Below are 21,277 nucleotides of genomic sequence, written 5' to 3' on the forward strand. Positions count from 1 at the left end.
AGACTGCTTTAACTCTCTCATCCAGCGTCGGGAATATACGAGGGCAAAGGGCAAAACTGCCCCGAAGAAATACAATGTTGCCCCTGATATCACGTGGAGAGGGGCAACAAATTCCCCCATAATTTGGATAATTTAATCTTGTTTTAGTCTTGTTTTTGTTCTTTGTTTTATGTCCTGTCTGTATTATCTTTACTTGGTAGGTACACACACAAAAATCAATAAATATAATTTGGAATTATATTTTAAAAATAAAACAATAATAATTGTTAATAGTTGTTTAAAAAATGTAATAACAATAAATAACGATAAATAAATAAGAATTAAATGTAATATTGTCTGATTCATGTTTTCTGTTTGTTTTTTGTTCAAAAAGTCTAAGAAAACACTTTGAATCTGTAGACTTCGACTAATAGTCTTATTATTGGCATTTTTATGACAATTGCTCATATCCTGTAAGCCTGAATAAGTATATTTATCATTTTTGAGCAAAGGTTAAATGTTATTTCACAAGTTTCAAAAAGTGCCCCCAATTTCTTTTTAAATGCCCCTGGATTTCAGTCAGTTGGGCAAAAATTGCCCGCTAAAAAATATGTAAATTCCCATCCCTGCTCTCATCTTAGTTGTGTTGAACTCACCCTGTTGGGCCTGCGTTGGCTGTGAGATGATGAACTGAGTGGGCTGCTGTAGAGTGGCGATCGGGTGGCCGGGCTGCAGCAGAACAAACTGAGGCAGGCTTAGATTCTGCGGCTGTAGCTGCTGCAAGAAAAGAAAAAACAATTAACCATTTATAAACACACAGCTGATAACTCATTGCAACTGGAGAATGCCTCCCAGTAGTGTTTGTATTTTTACATCAATCACAATATTGTGATTCTTATCTTATTATAATAAGCAGGGAATGTCAATTAGGGGAATAAATACTATATACGGGAGCAGTGTTGAATTTCTAATTAGTTATTTTCAGTAACATTGTTCAGGTCAATGCTGCTGTATAAATTCATGTGGAGAAAAAAACAATCCTCTCAGCACTCTGTCATACACATTAAGCAATTATCCTGGCCAGAGGCGTTACCAGATTGTCAGCACTGTTTTTAAATAGTTTGTCTCATTTGAAACCAGTTATTTATATTTTATTATCATGTCCAAATTTTAGAGAGGTGAAATATTTCCAGACAGCCAGCAGCGGATTCAGGTGATAAGAAAAGACCAATTAAAAAAAAACATTCATAAAGTTTGAGAGATCACGTCTACTTTAAGTCGTGTATTGCTTGTTGCCAGTTTTGTCTTGTGTCTGTAATGGCATATGACAAACAGTGTTACACATGCTACCAACGTTAGCAAAATATGCTGTCAATTTGTTACCCAACCCTAACCCTAATTAGCATATTCTTAAGGTGTGCTAACTCTCTCTGGAACACATGGCATGCGGTACGTTGGAAATCTGCCACAAATGTTAATGTTTTCAATAGTGCTGTGAAAAATAAGGCGTTAACTCAGTTAATTCAATTACAGGTTTAACTAGTTTTTTTTTTTAAACGCATTTTACACGTGCAGAATGAGCTTCCAATCCGTCTGTTGTTGGTCGTCGGGACGAAAAAAAGTCACTTGCAAAATGAGCTTCCAATACACCTCTTCAATCTGAACTCTGTCCGCTCTCATGCAGACGGTCTGTTCATCGGTAATGATCCTTCCGCAGGTTCACCTACGGAAACCTTGTTACGACTTTTACTTCCTGTAGATCAGGGGTCTCAACACGTCGATCGCGACCTGCCAGTCGATCGCGCAGTGTTGGTAGATCGCATGACATTAAAAGATTGGCCCGCCCCTGACATGTTCTCTATAGCACGTCTTTGTTCTTTTATTAAACTAAACGTCTGTTGTTGATCGTATCTCCACAGCAGCATGTCATTTCTGTCTCTTCGCGTTGCGTTAACACTTATCGATCTCCGTCTGGCGCCACAGAGCTCCGTGCGCGCATCAGGACCGAGCAAAAAAAAAGTCACTTGTCAATCTGTCCACCTGTCCGGGCCGGTGAGGTTTCAGCTTTGCAGCGGTGTCCGCGCCGTCCCTTTCATCACGGCCCAGTTCATGAAGAAAACCCACACAGTCAGTTTGCCTCAGCAGCTGCTAGAGGAAGACTAGAGGCCTTTAGATTGTGTCATGGTGGAGTTAATGGTTGACAAACAAGAGGAAATGTTCTGTTTAACCCTCCTGTTACCTTTACATTTACTAACATATTTTACCCTCGGGGTCAATTTGACCCCAGCAATTAAAACCTCCAGAAAATTATTAGAATTAATATTGCTTCCCAAGTTTAAGTGTGAGGTACTTTATGTTTGTTTGTTGACTACCTAAATAGCCCTTTAAATAAATAAAAAAGTTGATATTTCTTATATGTTTGACACAGTGAAAAACAGCCTGGGGTCAAATTGACCCCAAAGAACACCGACATTAAACATTGAATGGGGTCAAATTGACCCGAAAGGTAACAGGAGGGTTAAACATTCTGTTTAGGATGAAGATGTATTAATGTTCCATATGGAAGAAAACTGCTAAATAACTGCTGAGTTGCAGCACCATTGTATAGAAGAATGTATAAATGTATATATCCGTCTTTTGTCATAAATCTCTGTTCTCACAAAATATACCGAGAATATCGGTAATATGTGATTAATCATGATTAATCCACAAAAACCTGTGATTAACCCGATTTAAATTTTTAATCGTTTCACAGCCCTAGTTTTCAATGCACTGAAAAAAATTAAAACCGAAGGAGGAGCCTTGCAAACATATCGGAAATCACAGAAGGACAGCCCAGAAAGATGAAGGCACTTGTGCACAGAGCATTTGTGGAATCGAGGCCGAACTGTTCAAACAATTTGATTAAAACCGAATCTGACTGACGAGACAGTCGGCTTCATTCAAAACCTTTCAGGGCCGTTGAGTTTTATATGTAAAATATGCATGAAGGATTTGCAGAAGCGGAAACACTGGGCGAGTGGATCTTACAGAGGCGATCTGGATGGGCTGTGACATGGGCAGCTGGCTCATGGGTGCGGCTGCGGAGGCCGAGATGCTGGCCCCGGTGGTGCTGTTCTGCTGGCTGGCTGAATGCTGCACGGCTGCAGCCAGCAGCTGAGCTTGGGCCTGCTGGAGCAACATCTGCTGCTGCGCCGGGGTCAGGGTCAACTGAGGAGCCAAGACAGAGACGGAGACATAGAGGGAGAAGGTGGGCAGGCGGACAGAGACAAAGGACATGGTAGGAGGTCAGGAAGGTAGAGGGGACAAAGGAAGACAAAAGCATTCAAGTAGCGTTTAAAGAAATGAGTTATATGTTGTATCAGAGATTGGATGAGTTAGTTGTCACAATACTTGAGTTTTGGCTTTGATACCCATGAGAGGTGTAATATTTAACTTATAAAAGAGTTATCACACATTTACACACTGGTCTTGACATGATGGCAGGGAATCTACCCCCATTAAGTGCAATAAAATTCATTCTTAAATTGTATTCCTTGCTTCAGCTTTATCAACAACAGATTGTGTTGTTCGATGCTGTTGCCAACTGTTGTTTAAATGCTGCTCCAGTTCACTGGCGTGAACTCGTCAGCAGCCTGGCCTCGTCCAGTTTCTCCTTTACATTCTTGTTCTTATTTTGTGTACAGCACACCTTTAAAGAAATACAATGAAGTAAATTCGCCATCATGCTATTGAGGTCAAAGGCTGTCTATCCACTACTTTTTATTGCATTTTACTTTTTTAAAAAAGGTATCAAAGTTGTCCAAAAACTGTCGTTATTGTGGCAACACTAAAATGATCCCAGACAGGCAAATGGAGAGAAGACTCATGCAGCTGCGCAGAGAGCACGACGATGTCCACATGCACGGCACACATTCACTCCAGCAGAGCAGACGGTCGACAGCAATGGCTCCCGGGAGAACATGGATGGGTATGGAATGTGCCGTGGAGTTGGCCTGACCACGAGTGCACAGACGGCGTCAAGGCTATGTCCAAAACCCGTCCCTCCATTTTCTGTGACGAAAATAATTTGGACGTAGCCTGACAATTACAGGGATGGACAGGCAGACACAGAAGCCACATGATCAGGGCAAGCGGTCATTCCATCACCCAATCTTTCAGCGAGGGTTGATCATGTTGGAGTGTCACCCCAGATGCATGGCCACGACTAACTTTTAAACTCAAAAGCAACGAGGCAACAGGCCACTTACTCCTGCAATCTGTCCCCCGGACAACATTAGCTGGGTTTGAGGCAATACGCTCTGCTGGACGGAGGTCGGAAGAGCGCTCGAGTCTTCCGACTTAGACTAGTGGAGGTGAAGCAAAGAGGGAGGCTTAGCAGAGATCTTCCTACAGGCGTAACTGACAATTGTTGACAGCACGAGGCAGGCATGATCAAATAAGCCATAGGTTTTAAATCAGAAAAACAACAAGATCCAATTTTTAATTTTGTTAAATGAAAGCAATTTGAAAGGATGCTTAATTCAGACCGAAAGAATGAAATAAAAAGATAATTAAAAAAATAAGCACACCGCTAAAAACACAACGAAACATGAAGACTCTGTGCTACCTGAGTGGCTTTCTGAGAATGAGCCTTCAGTCTTTGAGCAGGGAGAGGAATTTGAATTGAAAAGGAAGTGAGAAAGGGGGGATTTAAATGTGCTGCAGCCTTCAGAGACAGGAAAGTGAATGGGAAGGGAGGGGAAGAGTTGAGATGCTAATTAAAATAACTGTTATGCAGTGCATGTAAATTCTGCATAGATTTGCATATTTGCCGCCATCTGTTTCCGAGCAACCGCAGAGCAGCTAATTAGCATACAGGGTTGATTAATCTGCCGTGTTGCCAGGCGACACAAGGAGAGCCTGGCTCATTTAAATGAACTCTTTCTGCTTGTGCATATGTGAGTGCATATGAGCATACCTCTGATCAAACGTCAGACCCATTTTCATTGTAAGACTACAATTAAGACGTGTCGTTACACCAAAACAGTGTCAACCAAGACTACTTCCACTAAAACAACAAAACCAGTCAATGACGGTCAGGTGTGTGATGGTGTGCGTCATTACCTGTTGGAGGAGGGCTTGTGCGTGTGCGTTAGTGATTGCCGGCATCGTCTGCCTCTGAAAGTCAAACCCATTGATTTGGATTCCTGAGGACAGAAACACAGTGAATGAAACGTGCCGTCAGAGGAACGGAGGAGAGGTTTTTCATTGTGGTTTAATTGGCAAAACAATTTACATTCTTGTTCTTTTAACACAAAAATGAGGAACAGAATACGAGAAGCCCGTGGAAGCATGCTCAAGGAAAACAAACTGCTGTCAGGTGGAAGGAAAACCTTCTTTTTTTTTCTTAAGTGAGAGCAGCTGTGATGGGGATCCAAAGTCGTTACACAGCTGCATGAATTTGGTTGGTGAATCATCACAGAATTAAGATATTGACACTTAAAACGGCAAGCATTCATATTGCCTTAATTGCATATTACAAAGTTGGAACATCAAGATGTGCACACAATGCATCTAATGTGTCACAGAAGCACTGGCAGCAAATGAGTGAGTTATTCAAAAAGGCACAAGTGAGGGGAAACTCTTCATTTGACGAAGACAAGGACTTTTAGAAAGCTGCAATGTCGTTTTTTTTAACACAGAAGGGGGGGACACAGTAGTGAATCATTTTCATTTTGGCTGTGAATTTGAAACCTGTTGAACGAGGCAGTAAAACTCTGAACAGCCTGATTTCTGTCCCGTTAAAGACGAAGCAAAAAGAAAGAAAGCTGGAGGTCACTCACCGGTGTTCCCGTCACCACTTTCCATTGCACATTTAGTAGTTTCTGACTGATTATTCACTTTAGCATCTGGAAAAGCCAGACAGAGACAGACAGTGAGACAGACTCACACCCACCGCCGGTAGAAACATCACAGTCCTGTCTCGATTACTTGAGGGTCACTGCCGTGAGGAGCACATCGCATTATTGCATGACATTCCTATTCTGCGGTTGCATTTCTGTCCCTGTGGCCGACATTAATGAGGAGCATCACCAACACAAACTCACCGCATGGCGATGACGTAACAACCGTCACATTAAAACAACAAAAACGCAACATTTAACGCTAAAGGGCGTCAGACCGAGACGCTACCATTTCACGCCAAGCAGCCAAGCCGCATCACGGCCTCGTTGGAAACTCACCCGCTCTCGCTCCAACTGTGTTTTCCAGCATGGCAGCAAAAACTATGATGGAAAACTGCATCTACCGGGGAAACCCACCGGCAGGTTCCTCCTACCTCTCTCTCTCTCTTTCTCTCTTCACTCTCCACTGATCAGCAGCGAGCAGAGTTCAATACAAACCAGGACTACACACAGACACAGTGGCACTGTCCACCCCACGGTTCACTGAACACTGGGAAAGCCAACAGGGTCTAGGCAAACAGCTCTCCTTCTCACCCTCTCTCTCCCTCTGTGCACTCTTTTCTTTCCTTTTAGCTCTGCTTCCCCTCTCCCCTTTACACTGCCTACTTTGCACTCACTCACTCTCTTTCTCTCTCGCCAAGATTGCCTGTACTTCTGAAAAAGTTCAACCCCTCTTTCTGGAATGAAACAAACGACAAGTGCAGCTGGCGGTCTCCTCTAACTCTCTCTCTCTCTCTACTCCCGCCCCCATCTCCAACTCTATAATGAAGCATAATCAGTATTCAGCTGATTAAAGCCATATGCAAATCTACCCCTACCTCGTTAGAAATGCAAGGCTTTGAAGTCCTGCGAGCGACCGCATTTCACACCGGGCTCTGAAAGCTTTCTGCATAATTGAAATCCCTATAAATATTTATCAGCTCATTAGCATATTAATTGGATGGCTTTTGGAGGACGATAAAAAAAACAGGGGAATAAGGACGACGCAGAGACGGAGGGAGAGAAAAAAAGTGCTCAAACGAGCACTTGGCGCAGCAGAGGGAGGAGAGGCAGCCGCACGAGGCCAATTATTGTGCGAGCGCACGGCTAAAAAGTAATTAGCTAAGAGCAGGTAAATGGCGGAAGATATCCCAGAATGCACTGCGAGGCCTGTCGGCGGCGATCGGGACATGTTAGCAAGGCGCACCGCATGAATAGAACATCTCGGACGGCTCGTTCCAAGTATCTCCAGGAGTCATGGAGACTGGGCCGAACTGCAACAGAAAGAAGTGTGTGTGTGTGTGTGTGTGTCATGGGAGGGAGACTCGCTCAATCGGAAATAAATAACTCCACATTAATCCACCACAAGCCTGTCGTTACCGCGAGACCCCCTGTGGCTCAAGCATTCCTCAGCGAGCGACTACAGAGTGGGCGGCGGCTGTTGCTGGCCATGTTTATGAAGCGTTTGTGGATTAGCATATTTAGATTGGCTTTACATGCCGTTAGTATTTCATTTTGGAGCCCTTTTCAAATTCATTTCCAGCATGCTGTAGAAGTTACAGCGGGGAAACAGCCCGGCGACGGCGCTGCACCGGTGTCCAGGGAATCAGAATGAATGGAAAGTAATGCATGGCTGTGTTGTGGTGGACAGGGGGCGGAGCTTACCAACTAAACCCACAACAACCGCTGACGCATAAAACTCTCATCAACTGCTTCACTCCAAGATTCAAGATTCACACTATTTACAAATAAAAACAACACAATATTTACAGTAAGTGTGTGTGTGTGTGTGTGTGTGCCTAAGAGGGCAGTTGTGTGGGTCTATGTGGGGTCCTAACAGTCTGTTGTTGGGGTGGTGAGGATCCTTCATGATCCTGCCGCTGTGTAGTTCCATAGTGCGTTCAGCCACTACTCTCTTCTCTGCTCTGCTTCCTGTCCTGAAACCAGGCTGTGATGCTTCCTGTCAGGACGCCTCTACAGCTCCAAGTAGCCAGGTATTTATACCTCAAACTTGATGATGGTGTTGGCTGAGGACGCACCCTGGGGGATCCTGTGTTCAGGGTGAGGATTCAGGATTTGGAGGGTGTGTCTGCCCTGACCACCTGTGGCCTGGCGGTCAGGGTGTTCAGTCCCAGCTCAATCAGCGAACTATAATCAATGAACAGCAGTCCCTCTGGCTGCTGTCCAGATGAGAGAGTGTGGTGTGCAGTACCTGGGAGACAGCATCATCCGTGGATCTGTTTGGGCGATAAGCAAACTGCAGCGGGTCCATGGAGGAAAGCATTTCATGACCACCGAGGTGAGGGCCACCGGTCGGTAGTCATTCATACATGCTGGAGAAGCATTCTTGGGCACAGGGACAATAGTGGATCTCGCTGCAGACTAGCTGACCGGCTCATATAGAGCCAAGAGGGCACGGCAGCGCCGACACAGACGTACTGAGAAACAAACGGAGCGTTATCGGCATAGCGAGAGCGTGAGGGCAGGTCCTCCGTCACTCAGCCGTTTGTAAAGCTGCTCGTACGAAGCGCCACGACAGACCGTGAAGCAGCGGCGGTTAAAATGACCGTCGATCGATCGACACGGCTCACGTTCAAAAAGTGCTCATTTGAACCGATGATAAACAGGATGTTAAGAAACGGCAATAAATAGGACTGAAGTGGAGAAGTCGATAAAACGTCTGAAAATATGGCGACAAACGAATTTTTAAAGCCGAGGGGGGAACAAACAGTCCCGACCGCAAAGCAGACGAGTTCATTATGATAAATGTCACTGGAAAGAAGATCATTGAAAGACTAGAACTAAAGGATATTTATAATCTAGAAACGACAAAGTAATGACGATTCCTGTTCATCTACTTTGTCAAATCATTTCAGATATTCCATTGATTTAATAAAAGTGGATGCTGTGACCGTTTTCATAAGAGATGTGGATCATAATTGGTCTGTTTTCTTCTTTCAGTGTTTGAGTACCACTTGGTGAGGCAGGAAATAGATTCAACCATGTTCTCGTTACCTTTAGATGAATATTTCTAGTTTCTGCTTGCATGCTACCTCAGTTTCACAAACTCTGACACAAATTAGCCATGCTTAAGTGTTATAAATGTGCACTGGGTTATTATAGCTAGCAGTTAATTGATTATTACTATTTTAAAAAACATACTAAAGATCAGCCCAACACCTATTTGTAATCCTAATTATGTGTCTATAACTATCAACATATATATTTTTTAAAAATATATATATATACACACATATATATATATACACACACATACATATATATATGCCGTGTTTTGTCTGAACAAAGGTATATTATTTTAAAGTAAAGCAGCCTAATCCTCAAATGATTTAAATATTTTATGTACTTGCTCGTACCCCGGTTTGGAAACAACGGTCCTAACAATAAACAAACACGACATTACTAAGATGTCACCGTTGATCTCGTCAAACAACACCGTGTTGGTTAAAGTCCAGACTGCTAAACAAGATGGACACTTTATGATCCATACAGATGCCACATCAGTGGAAGGAATCTGGATGGGGTCCATCTTTCAGACCTCGTCAACAATCACATCATGCAAACAAATGAATACACAAAAGGAGAAGTGAATGCAAAGGCAGTCATCAGCAGTACAGCTACTTGGTTGATCGGTTTGCGAAACCCGGCTGTGGAACGACGCTTTACACAAATATCCTGCAAATAGAATTTTAAATAGATGTCTCATTAGCGCTGTAATGTGGGAGAGGCTGAACACTGCAGAGCTGTTCGTGAGAGTGGAGAGATTCAACATGAGACAACGCTAAACCTAATTAGTACATCCACAGTCTGCCCGACTACCTCTATTCTTCATCCTAAAAACACAGAATGCATCAAGACCACTTTTACGGTCCGAGCACGAGGCGATTTTGGGACAGTCGGGTTGTACGATCGCGAGAGATAATCTGTCAATTTGAGAGGAATTATAACCAAACAACCGCACGTTCCCGGTTAAAGCAGAAACAACATGAATACTCAAAGTATTTCTAATTTCTTTTAATATTCATATCAAACCAACACAATCTGACAACAAATAGCAACACTGGGCCGAGGCCAAGGAGGAACTAAATAGTGTAATTTGATGAGGGCCGATGCGGCTCACACCCCTGTAAACTACAGTGGCATCTCTTGGGTGGTCATTAGGCAAACGGCTATAGGCCAGCTAGAAAATTCAATCTAACTAAATTAAAGTGAAGTTTCTAGGGATTGGAGAGTAGGAATATTCAACTACTTCATAACAGCCCATGTGGAGGGTAGCCATGATTCACTGCTACAGTTTGGTGGTGTAGGCAGTCTGAAATCCCATTAAAATTCCCCATGTAGGTAGCTGATACTAGCAATAACTGCTGGTTGTTTAAGTGGTGTGTGTTTCACTTTCCAAGTAAATTTGTTTCAGATTTTACTGCATACCCTGGCTGCTTGCTGCAAAACGTGCCCACTTTTGCCTCACTTATTAAAAAAAGGCACATAATTGCAACTGCTAAACAACATTTTTGTTAGACTGAATAAGAAAGACGAACGTTTCAAACTCTTTGTGGCAAAGACTTTTTTCCTGAAATTCTAGCAAATGTTAATTAGTGATATTACTCGTGGCAGATGCAAGAGTAATCGGGGACAATGTGCCAAATACCGATCCTAAAGCCCTCTGGGTTTACTTTTCGTGAAGGCCTCCCATGATGTGGATTATCTCATCGTGTGTCCTCACTTGTTGTACCTATAGCTATTTCCACTTAAAAAGGGGCTCCATATTTGTGCCTCTTCCAAATGCGTTTCATATATAGCCCAATGCAACCAAACAATTAAGTATTGTAGTCTGTAAATAAACCTGTTTTTTAGAGATAATGTGCCTATCTTCAGCCAAATGCCTGCTTTATGTTGCTATCGTCCTAAAAGGTCGTTTTGGACTGATCACCAGTTATCTGTTGAGCGCACACCACACAGCTCTTATGAGTTATGATACCTCCCTGCACAGTGAAAAAGCTTCATGGAGGCCTTCTCAGTACTTTTAGATGGCATGTCCTGCATTTATTACTGCGAGTGATGCATTATTCATAACAACTTTGTTTACATTCATGAATATTCATGGTGGAACTACAAGGCTGGAATGAGAGTACAACTGAGAAAAAATGATGAAATGAGAAAAGTACTCTAAGTGTGAGGATGAGCACATTATTTGTTGTCTGTTCTTTAAGAAGCCCAGTTTAATACGTTAATTATATTTTTTAAAGTAAGAGAGCCTATTTCCAGACAGCGGATATACTGTATTCACCAATATGCTAATAAACTCCTCTTGGCTTAAGATACGGGAAATTCATTCAGTATCATGTCTCACTGGTAAACATATAAGTTCAGGTAATGTGATACGATCGTTACTGTGGGAAGTCACCGTGAGTCCCAGAACAACTCGGGGAGGGTATGAATACAGTGTGTTTGTATCACAAAGAATACAATCTAAATCAACAGTGACATCACCAAGACATCAATCTGGATTTTATCATGAGAAAAACAAAAACAAGCAAATAAACAGTCGGTACTGCAGCTCCATTGAATGTGCTGTGTTGACGTGCTAAGACAGGTATGCCACAGCAGCATAAGCCAGGGCTCTCAAGTGTCACGCATTGAGCGTGACACTCACGCATTTCGGTCTTACGTCACACACTCCCGCCACACATCGTATTTCTCACGCTGAAAAAAACTCGGCTATTTAATATTTTAATGTGCCGCAGCGCGCAAACATGAGCCGCGCTGCCCTCACTGTGGAGGAATCAAGCGCTCCCCTGGAGTTCTGCTGTGAGGTGCCACTTATCAGCCAATCAAAAAAAAGAAATAGCCAATCTGAAAAAAACCCGTATATGTTGTATCTGGGTAAGATTTAATTCAGCAACCAATGAGAATAAAGCATCCTGGAATTGCGCGCGACTGACTGTTATTCGAAAATTTCGTTCTGGGTGGGGGGAGAAATGTCACTCTTGCCTGTCTTCAAAACTTGAGAGCCCTGATAAGCCCACTACTGCAACACACGCAACACACACATGATCCAATCATAACCAACGTTTTACTTGGAAATGTGAAGTAAAAAACATAAATATCCTTGTCTAACGGAAGATAAACATGCATATCCTCTGTGTGGAGTTACTCCCAACACACTGGCTCTTTTAAGATGAAACTAAATGGCGCACTGAAACGAGGCCGAGTAAAGAAAGAAGCGCCATCAAGCTGCGTCTTGCCCGGCTGGGAGTGAGGAGTAAGAATGCCCTGCCTGTTATTATTGTGGCTTTCCGGAAGTGGGCCTCACTACTCTCTCCCCCCTCCCCCTGTGCCTGGGGGGGATTCACAGGTACGAGCTTTGTATTCAGACTCAATCAAACTCACAACAACGAAGGCCTTTGTAGATTCAAACCAAGTTTTTTTTTTAAACAGCTCAATCAAATAAAAATAAAATGTGTACGAATATAGTAAATATCATTAATCAAATGGATTGAACTGCTCGTTATTTGCACAGTTCCGACAGGGGGGGAAAAAAGTGCCCGACTTGAACTGCTCGAATGACCTGAGCACTGGGCGACCCACGTCGAGCACCACACGGTTACCGCGTGTATTATGCACCCGACACAATCACGTCATCTCGGCTCAAAACGAGGGTAAAAGTTATCATGCAAGGACACTAAGTTAGAGGAGGGGTTAGCCGGTGAGGGGGGCCGTTTAACGGGAGCACGTGTTAGCTTCCCCGCCCCGGTTCACATAAACATCGAGCGCGGTGTTGACAGCTGGGCCACCGCGCGGCCGCAGGCGGAGCCCCGGCGTCAGGTCGGGGCTCCCCCCCCCGGGGCGCTCCGTCGGGCCCGCATGAATAACACAACGGGCTGCGGGAGGGTCGGCGGAGCACACAAAAGGCGGAGAGAGAGAGAGAAGAGACGCTCTGCCGTGATAAGCAGCTCGAGGCGCCGCCGTGTATCTGAACAACAACAAGATACACACGTCTGCTCCCCGTTTTAAATGATTCGCACATGAGTTGTCCGTGAACAGCCGCCGCTGCTGCCCGGCTCCCCGACATGAATATGCAAACCTCCCTCCCTCCCTCTCTCTCTCTCTCTCTCTCGCTCGCGCAGCAGCAACACAAAGCGCAGCGCTAGCAGCGAGCTAACCGTGTAGCTAGCTTGCTAGCTGCTCTTTTCAATCAGTTTGCGTTGGCGGGACATCTTAAATGTATCACACATGAACCGGAGGCACTTCGGCGATTACTAATAAAATATGCTAAATTGTATTTGTCGACAGAGGTATGAATATGTAGCGGCGTACGGCCGTCTAATCACACAAAGGGGGGGGGGGGGCGGGAGGCATGTTCCCATGTAATTTGCCTTCGCACTGCAATAGCTGGTTTCCTCCTCTGTCACATTACGGCTGGATGCAAACTGAACGTCGTCCTCCTCGGAGACTCCTCCGCGTTTCTTCCGCGCTCCGTTTGTATCGCACATCGCGAGTAAGACAGTTTGAATATGAGTATGAATATGTAAAATGCTGTAATCATTACCTGGTCCTGAACTCTCATCTTGACTCGCTGCTCCTCCGTCCGCCATTTTGAATATTTAACCCAAAATCCCAGCCCTGAGCCTACCAGTGCCACACACACGCACGCGCGTACGCGCACACGCGCACACGCACACGCAGACACGCACACGCAGACAAACGGGTTGTTGTTGTTCTCTGTGGTTGATGTTACATACTTAAATAATCATCTTTAACTTTTCTGCCTCAGTATATTTGGACTGAAATAATAAAAAATGAAATAATAATAATAAAGCTGCTCAGAATACTTTAGAATGCTCTACAGCCACCTCTAATAGAGAGAGAGGCCTGTATTAAAGTTAAATTCATTTACACAGACAGAAAAAAAATGTTTTTCCGGTCCACAATCTTCAAGGTGGTTATTACCATTATTATATTTTCCATTTTCTATTCTGCTCCAGACATTTAAACATCAATAACAAAGGAGGTATGAGCTAATTGCACCCAACAATGAATGCCGTATTAGAGTTTTATTTGTGGCAACAAATCGAGGCACTGCAGCCCTTTGCTTTATGTTTCTTTAGACAGACATTTTGATTCTATTTTAAGTAGTTTTATCTCCAATAAGTTGTTTGAGGCATGACGCGTTGTGTAATCATTGCTGTAAGCTGAGGACATTTTATGTTTTGTTATTTTGTTGGCATTTGTAATCTTTGGTACTATTTTTTATATATTAAAAGATATGCGCTGTGTATACATGTACATGGTCATATAAGTCCATGAAACACATGAATGTGATTTTGCACCAATCCTGAAAAATTGTCAGTTGACCTCATTTTGACCCGAGAAGGGAAATTTCACTTCTCTAATATGAAGGGATGGGAAGTGGGAACTCGTTTACTTTTATCTCAGCCACTTCCTGCATTGTGCTCATTAATCTGCCTCCCAAGATAACCATTACATTACAACCCCATACTTATTAAGTTTACTCTGAAGTTAATAATTAATCCTCAAACTGTACATGTTATGAGTTCTGAGCATATCTATATAAATTGTTTTAAACCGAATGATCTAAAATAATAAATGTTTTAGGATACTATTAGGATTTGTTTGGGCATTACAGCTTCAATCATTTATTTACATGCTTATAGTTGTTACAGTAATAAATTAAATTATATCGTAATAATTATATTCCATGTTCTTACATCTGCTCACAACTACATTGCAGTGTGTAATAAACCACTACACAGTGTTATTAACCAAACAGTATGAACTGTGTTTATATGCCGTTTGTAACATCATGTTGGTTGAATGTTACAAAAGTTATGCACACAGTGAACAACAAGTTTGCAGTAATTTTTTGTGAAAATAGTTTTTACAAGGTAGGTAATGCAACATGGTCTTCAAAAATCAACCTGTAAAACCAACAATAGTGTAACACCGAGAAAAATGAGTGCAGACTTGATCTTTAAGAACTAAATTCAGTTTGTTTTGTTTGGGAGCCTATAGAGATTCAAGATCTAAGTTCCTTCTCACACACAAGAAATAGTTCAACTTCAGTTTTCAGTACAGTTTCCCTTCACACCTTCTGCCTTCCACCTCAGACCAGACCACAGCAAGTTAAAGCAACACGGAGGTATCCGTTCAATTACAGGCATGTTCTTTTAACAATGTATGTGTTGTGATGCATTTATAGGTCAGAGATAACCTGTTTGCGTTGAACACGCTTGCAGCATCAGTCAGTGCACTACTGCCGCCTGCAGGCCAGACTGAGAACAGCAGGTGTGGATACAGAATCTAACTTTCTAGGATCCATTGAAATGTAAAGCAACTTGGTTATTGAGGGATTATTAATGATTTATTTCAAATTGGCTAAAATATGTTTTTGTACCCCGTTGTTGACATTAGTTTGAAACTGAATGATTTGCATCTATCCATCTGTCCGTCCATATGTCTGCATGTCTGTCTGATTATTCTGTATCAGGGATCAATTATCGTCTTTATTTTGTTGTCTCTGTAACTTAGATTTTATAATTAACATCTTTTTTGTTGTCCAGCCCCCTCCATATCACATACATCTCAAATAGGCATGTTTGATCAATGGGAAAGGAGGTCCATGATTGGTCCTCTGGTGACATGTGACCTATAGCTGTTGACTTATTACCAAGAGATGTTAACTACTCCATACAACTGCTCACCGTGAAGGTTAGGCGGACTCTTGCTCTTGGACGGAAACCATAAAAATTCATATTTTCTACCTGCTGGACATTTTCCTCCTTGTTCAGCAATGACCACAAAACGTCTGTTTGGATGGCGAAGGCTGTTTCTGATCGCCACAGGTAGGTTTCATGCGTGTATTCTTTCTCTTTTTCTTACAAACCACTACCACACCTTTATTATATTACCATCTGGGTTAATCATTAATCCAACTTCTTGCTACTCACCAGGAAGCAGCATTGTGTTGAGCTCAAAAGAGACCAAACCATTTCTTAAATCTCAATGAAAGAGATTATAGTTAGGATACAAACATAGTGTCGTGGAAGTAGGTTTTATTAAATCCACAATGTCTCACTACCATTCTTTTCAAAAATACGAAATATACTCCTGTGACTATAAAGCGACATTACATATTTATTTTTGTTTCAGTACTTCCCTGCTGCAGGAGTTTGCAGGTTTCCATTCCAAAGAAAGAATATGAGGTTGCAAGAGGAGGTGATATTACTTTGACCTGTTCCTTCATCCCAGCCAGACCAGTCACCACGACACTGGTCCTCACATGGGAGGCCTACCCTGACACTGCTGGTGAACCGATGGTGAGAGGGTTAACTATGGCTGCCTGCTCAATGTGTGGTTCGAACATCTTCTAAATACAGCCTTATGTGGGGAGTTATAATAAAGGGGAACGACTATTTACCACGTGAAGGTCCCGGGACAGAGGATGTCGAATGGGTACAGATTATAAAGCCCTCTGAAGGAAAATTTGTAATTTGAGATTGTGGGCGACACTAAATAAATTGTGTTGAATTTAATTGAATTAAATTAAACACAGTGGTGTCACATATGTATTTTAGCGTAGGCTTTGAGGCAATGCAATTATCACAGAAACTAAAACTGGGAGCGTGGGGTGTGAAAGGGTGTGTGGGTTTTTCACAAGACAGGAAGTGGCTGTATTATGGGAAGTGTAGGATCCGCAAGCTGCTATAGTAACACCTAATTGTAACAAACAACACCCCAATACTAACATATCCATCTAATATTGATATTATTGTTGATATTATAATGTATTAACATTCTAGGAAAAGTACCCACACTGAGATGACTGCTAAACCAGGGATTGTTTTAGTTGGTAGTGATTTAGACGGTATTTATATCAAGCTTATGTCAATGTCCTTAAATCGGACAATGACGTGCTGTCATGAATCACAGTTTCCCCAAGGAGCTGTCCTCTGCTTTATCTGACTGTGACACTGGAAACGTTTCGGTTGTAGCGCTAGTGTTTGTAGTGAGTATGACCTTTGTCCTATGAATAACTAAAGATTACACCAACCGCTGCACACATGAGATGTTTACAAGACAGAGAATTTATGCTCCGGTTTTCATTCAGAAAGACTTTACAATAAACACATCATTTTGTAATTTGATAAATAGTGATGATAAATCGTACTAAAAATAATAATTATAATATGAATAATTTTGGCAACAATGACTGAAAAGGACATAATAAGCAAATGAAGTACAATATTAGAGTAATTCTGAGTGAATAATCTGTCTGCTGCTGGAAATATATACACAGACACAGAAACTAACCTATTACCTACCCAGCTGGCTAATTAGCTCGATGAAATTGTGAGCTCAGTTTATTAGTCAGATAATTATTATTTATTAGATATTGATGACAATGTCATGAGATCAAAATAAATCGAATAAAAAAGTCTGTAACTAATTAAAATTATTTAATTTCACTTATTTAAAAAAAGAATAATACATTTTTGTCATTATTATTTCACTCATCGTTCGTTCACTTATATATATTAATGCTATTCATTTATTTCAAAATGTGTTATTTATTTCATAATGAACATTTTGGGGTCCGATATTGTACAGCATTTATCATCCTTAAACATGATGTAATCACATTGATTATAATATCATTAATCTACTGGTGAATATTGAGTACTGAGTTATTACCACATTGTATTATTATATTGTCGTCATCAGATATGTTTATAAAATATGTTTGTGTTTATTTCTCTAGCTCTTGGTGGCCACCTACTTTATAAACAACCCGATTGACATTGCACCTGCTTATGAAGGCCGAGCCTTTGCGGAGGTTGACATTGACAGACAGGTCAGCACACTGCGCTTAACGAAGGTGACCACGCAGGACAGCCGCAGTTACCAATGCAGTGTCATGATCCACAATGATGATGAGGGCACGCCAGCTGCCACCACATCCCTTCTGGTGCTGGGTGAGAATTAACCACTGGCATGTTTTAAGTCTATTTATCCATCTGTATGTTGTGGAATAATTGTATTTATATGGCATATCAATTTTGCTTGCAAAGTTCCGCAAAGTAATTTAATCTGTTTAACTTCAATGCTTCGTTTGGTTCCAGTGACTCCCTCGAAGCCGATCTGCAGCCTTGAGGGAGAAGCAGAGTACTGGCATGACATCAGGCTCACCTGCAAGTCTGAGGAGGGATCACCTCAACCCCGATATGAGTGGAAGAGCTACAGTGTCGAAAACGTTCCCAGACCATTTCCCCCGAAGACAACCGAAAGTATGCCTGTGTCCATCCACGTGTTACTTTGAAGCACACATCTCTGGGGGGCTGTGGGAGAATTCCTCTCATCAGTGTGACTGGAAGGAATGGCCCATCAACTCTGAGTTGTTGAGCCTAATTTCTGTCATTATTTTGCAGATGATGGAGTTCTATCTCTCTTCAATGTTTCAAGAGAAACATCTGGGTTCTACATCTGCACATCTACAAATCGGATTGGCTCTAACAGCTACAACTTCACATTAGCCGTGGCGCCCAGTGAGTGTTTGATCGTGATGCACCTTCTGACCTTGAGCCCTGGGCTGAGTGTAAAAAAACCTTTGTCTTTCCTCCTTTCTCCCCAGCCAGCATGAATGTTGGATCCACTGCAGCTATCGTTGGAGGAGTCCTCGCAGGTGTGGTGTTTCTGGGGATCGTCATCTTCTGTTGCTGCAAGAAAAAGTGCAAAAAGGACAAATATGCTGAAGGGTGTGTGTTTCCACCGCCGACACTAATGTTAATGCATCCATCGCTAGTATCTCAATGGGTGTACAGGTGCTTCATTCAGGTCATCCAGCAACCCAACCTAACCATGTTCTCTTTGTTTTCTGTATTTTCAACTCTTTATCTGTTAGTGCCCCTGGAGACGTCGAGTTTTATGACAAAGATGCTTCTGAAGCTGGAGAGCAGTTCTGGGACGACAAGTCAACCGACGATAAAAAGCAGGTCAACCAGCATGAAGACGAAGACGTTGTTCCTCAAAACAACATCACTAGTCGAGCCGCACACCGGCTGGAGGACGGTCAGGACAGTTATCACAGCGGTAAAGAAGAGGATGATGATGGCAGGGGCAGTGATGTCGGCTCTCGGCTTTACCAGGACGACCAGCACGGTCACCGCCGCGGAAGTCGCGATAACCTTGGCGATGAACGCGGTCGCTACGGTGGCAGTCGCGATCGTCTTGACGATGAGCGTAAGCACGGCGGTGCAAGTCGCGATAGAGTCGATCAGCGTGATCATTATAGTGGGAGCCGCGATCGCCTTGACGATCAGCGTGATAGTTATCGTGGTAGTCGCGATCGCCTCGACGACCAACGCGATGCTTACCGAGGAAGTCGTGATCGCCTTGACGATCAACGCGATGCTCACCGAGGAAGTCGCGATCGCCTTGACGATCAGCATGATAGTTACCGGGGAAGTCGCGATCGCCTCGACGATCGGCGTGACCGGTCTGGCGGAAGCCGCGATCACCTCGATTACACTGACTATCAAAACAGAAACCGGTAACAATACATTTTAGTTACTGAATGTTGACATCCCCTAAAAAAATTAATACAATGTTTCTTCTTTTTCTGCACTTAAAATATTCGACTGGGTTTCGGGACCTGAAGTCCTCGGACACGATGCGATGTGATCTGCACACCGATTGGTTCAGAACTTCAGACTCAGTAAAGTCGCAGACGACAGAGACAAAATAGTTCAGAACTTTAAGCCGGGTCATTTGCTGTTGCCGAGCAGCCAGATGCAACTGCCCCTAGCTAAGAAGGAGGTGCTAGCATTAGCCCTTTCACCCCGAGGTCTTGATACGAGTGCAAACTTGTGTTGGGCACTTCAGGAAAGTCAGACCAACACAAGATGAGTATTCCCTCTGTTTGGCCTGCAGGCTGCCTCACGTATCCACACAGATAGTCACGCATGCATAACGCAGCCAAAAGCTATCATAGCGCAGTAAAGTGGTGCCATTGTCGCATTGTGTCTGAAGGCGCCAGGTCATGTCATAAAGACACACTCTTAAATTAATTTGCACATCCCTGCAAATACTATGAATTGTCATGTAAAAAAGCCTAAATTATAAGCGTCTCTAATATAAGCCGGTCCCACATAAATGTTGCATTCTCTTTTGGACTCAAGTAAATAAAGGCCGCTGTTTGAGAATATTCAGACCATTAATCGCGGTGATCCAACAAAATTAATTTGTTGTCTCAAGTTTTGCAGTAATTAATCTCGGCCTGACTGAGCCTCGAAGAGGAGTTGAGAACACACACAAATTATTCAACCAAATCAAGCTGATAACTTCTGACCTATAACAGCGTGCTCACATTTCATGTAGCAGTCAGGACTTGTTTGTGGTGACACAGGCTAGTAGTGAGTACTAGTGTGGTTTATATTATTACCTGGCGTTCCCAATGTCAACCTATAAGTATGTTTGAGATGATGATGATGATGATGATGATGATGATGATGATGACACAGTTTTAATAGACATCTGTGAGCCAATCAACTATCAGAACACAACTTTAGACTTGAGGTAAATGTAGTTGCTCTAATTAGGACCTCAGTCAAGAGTCCGATGTCCGAGCGGGGTTCATATGCCCAGAGGTCTCAGTGTGGATACACTGGGTTTTAATTATAATGTACTAATAGTGTCATCATACTCTTTGTGTGTTTGTTTGTTTTTTCAAAAAGAAACTTGTCAATTAATGTGAATTGGTCATTGAAAAACAGCAAATCATTAATACATAATAATAATAATAATAATAATATTAAATAATAATAATAAAAGGCAAACATATTCAGGCCACATATCTAATGCAGTAATTTGGGGATTGTTATTAAAATATTGTTTCCAGTAAAAGGGGATTATTCTTTTTTTTTTTACTCAACTATATATCAAATGTGTACATTATCTTTGATTTTAAGTGTAACCTGTAGTTTGTGATCGAGAGTAACAATGTGCTAGATTTAGACTTATTCTAAAACTTATTTTTAACACGTGTGGAAAACATCTTTGTGTAGGCTAGTTGTTGTTGTTGTTTTTTTTTTTTTTACCGTGTATGATCTTTGTGAGCAGCTTTTTCTGAATGTTTGTGTGTGACAAATGATTCCCCCATAATGTAAAATTGCAACAACCACAAAAATGTGTATGAGGAGAAACAAATCAAGTTCAATAAAGAAAGAAAGTGGGTCAAATGGTGCTATTTCTGTGCAGTAAAATTCCTCAAAACTCACAGCCGAGTCTGACCTGATTTACTCATGGAGCTGACACCCCCCCCTCCCCCTCCCTTTCCT

At 42.4% G+C, this 21,277-nt stretch overlaps 2 protein-coding genes across 2 annotated transcripts in view; one reads left to right on the forward strand and one right to left on the reverse strand.

The window, feature by feature from the left end:
* Positions 1-13,519, reverse strand: part of pou2f1b (POU class 2 homeobox 1b) — a 22,839-nt gene extending 9,320 nt beyond the window's left edge. Inside the window, exons 1-6 of the mRNA XM_056426062.1 lie at positions 13,474-13,519; positions 5,805-5,870; positions 5,086-5,168; positions 4,230-4,325; positions 3,010-3,189; positions 636-756 (exon numbers count right to left, since the gene is read on the reverse strand). Coding sequence (XP_056282037.1) covers positions 636-756; positions 3,010-3,189; positions 4,230-4,325; positions 5,086-5,168; positions 5,805-5,870; positions 13,474-13,519 — 592 coding nt within the window. The remainder of the gene's footprint in view (positions 1-635; positions 757-3,009; positions 3,190-4,229; positions 4,326-5,085; positions 5,169-5,804; positions 5,871-13,473) is intronic.
* Positions 13,520-15,631: 2,112 nt separating this feature from the next.
* gpa33b (glycoprotein A33 (transmembrane), paralog b) lies at positions 15,632-21,178 on the forward strand. The gene is made up of 7 exons (XM_056426075.1): positions 15,632-15,787; positions 16,095-16,261; positions 17,704-17,917; positions 18,065-18,229; positions 18,371-18,487; positions 18,574-18,697; positions 18,844-21,178. Exons 1-7 carry the CDS (start codon positions 15,736-15,738, stop codon positions 19,493-19,495), a joined length of 1,491 nt encoding a protein of 496 aa, XP_056282050.1. The 5' UTR covers positions 15,632-15,735; the 3' UTR covers positions 19,496-21,178.
* Positions 21,179-21,277: the final 99 nt, after the last annotated feature.

This window comes from Pseudoliparis swirei, chromosome 2, assembly GCF_029220125.1.
Source record: "Pseudoliparis swirei isolate HS2019 ecotype Mariana Trench chromosome 2, NWPU_hadal_v1, whole genome shotgun sequence".
Classification (NCBI taxonomy): Eukaryota; Metazoa; Chordata; class Actinopteri; order Perciformes; family Liparidae; genus Pseudoliparis; species Pseudoliparis swirei.

What these genes read in the sequence shown, in the direction of transcription:
- gpa33b (XM_056426075.1), top strand. Translation starts at nt 15,736, where the DNA reads ATGACCACAAAACGTCTGTTTGGATGGCGAAGGCTGTTTCTGATCGCC. An exon ending in ACACTGCTGGTGAACCGATG is followed by an intron (nt 16,262 to 17,703) that starts GTGAGAGGGTTA and finishes TTATTTCTCTAG; the next exon opens with CTCTTGGTGGCCACCTACTT. An exon ending in CACATTAGCCGTGGCGCCCA is followed by an intron (nt 18,488 to 18,573) that starts GTGAGTGTTTGA and finishes CTTTCTCCCCAG; the next exon opens with CCAGCATGAATGTTGGATCC.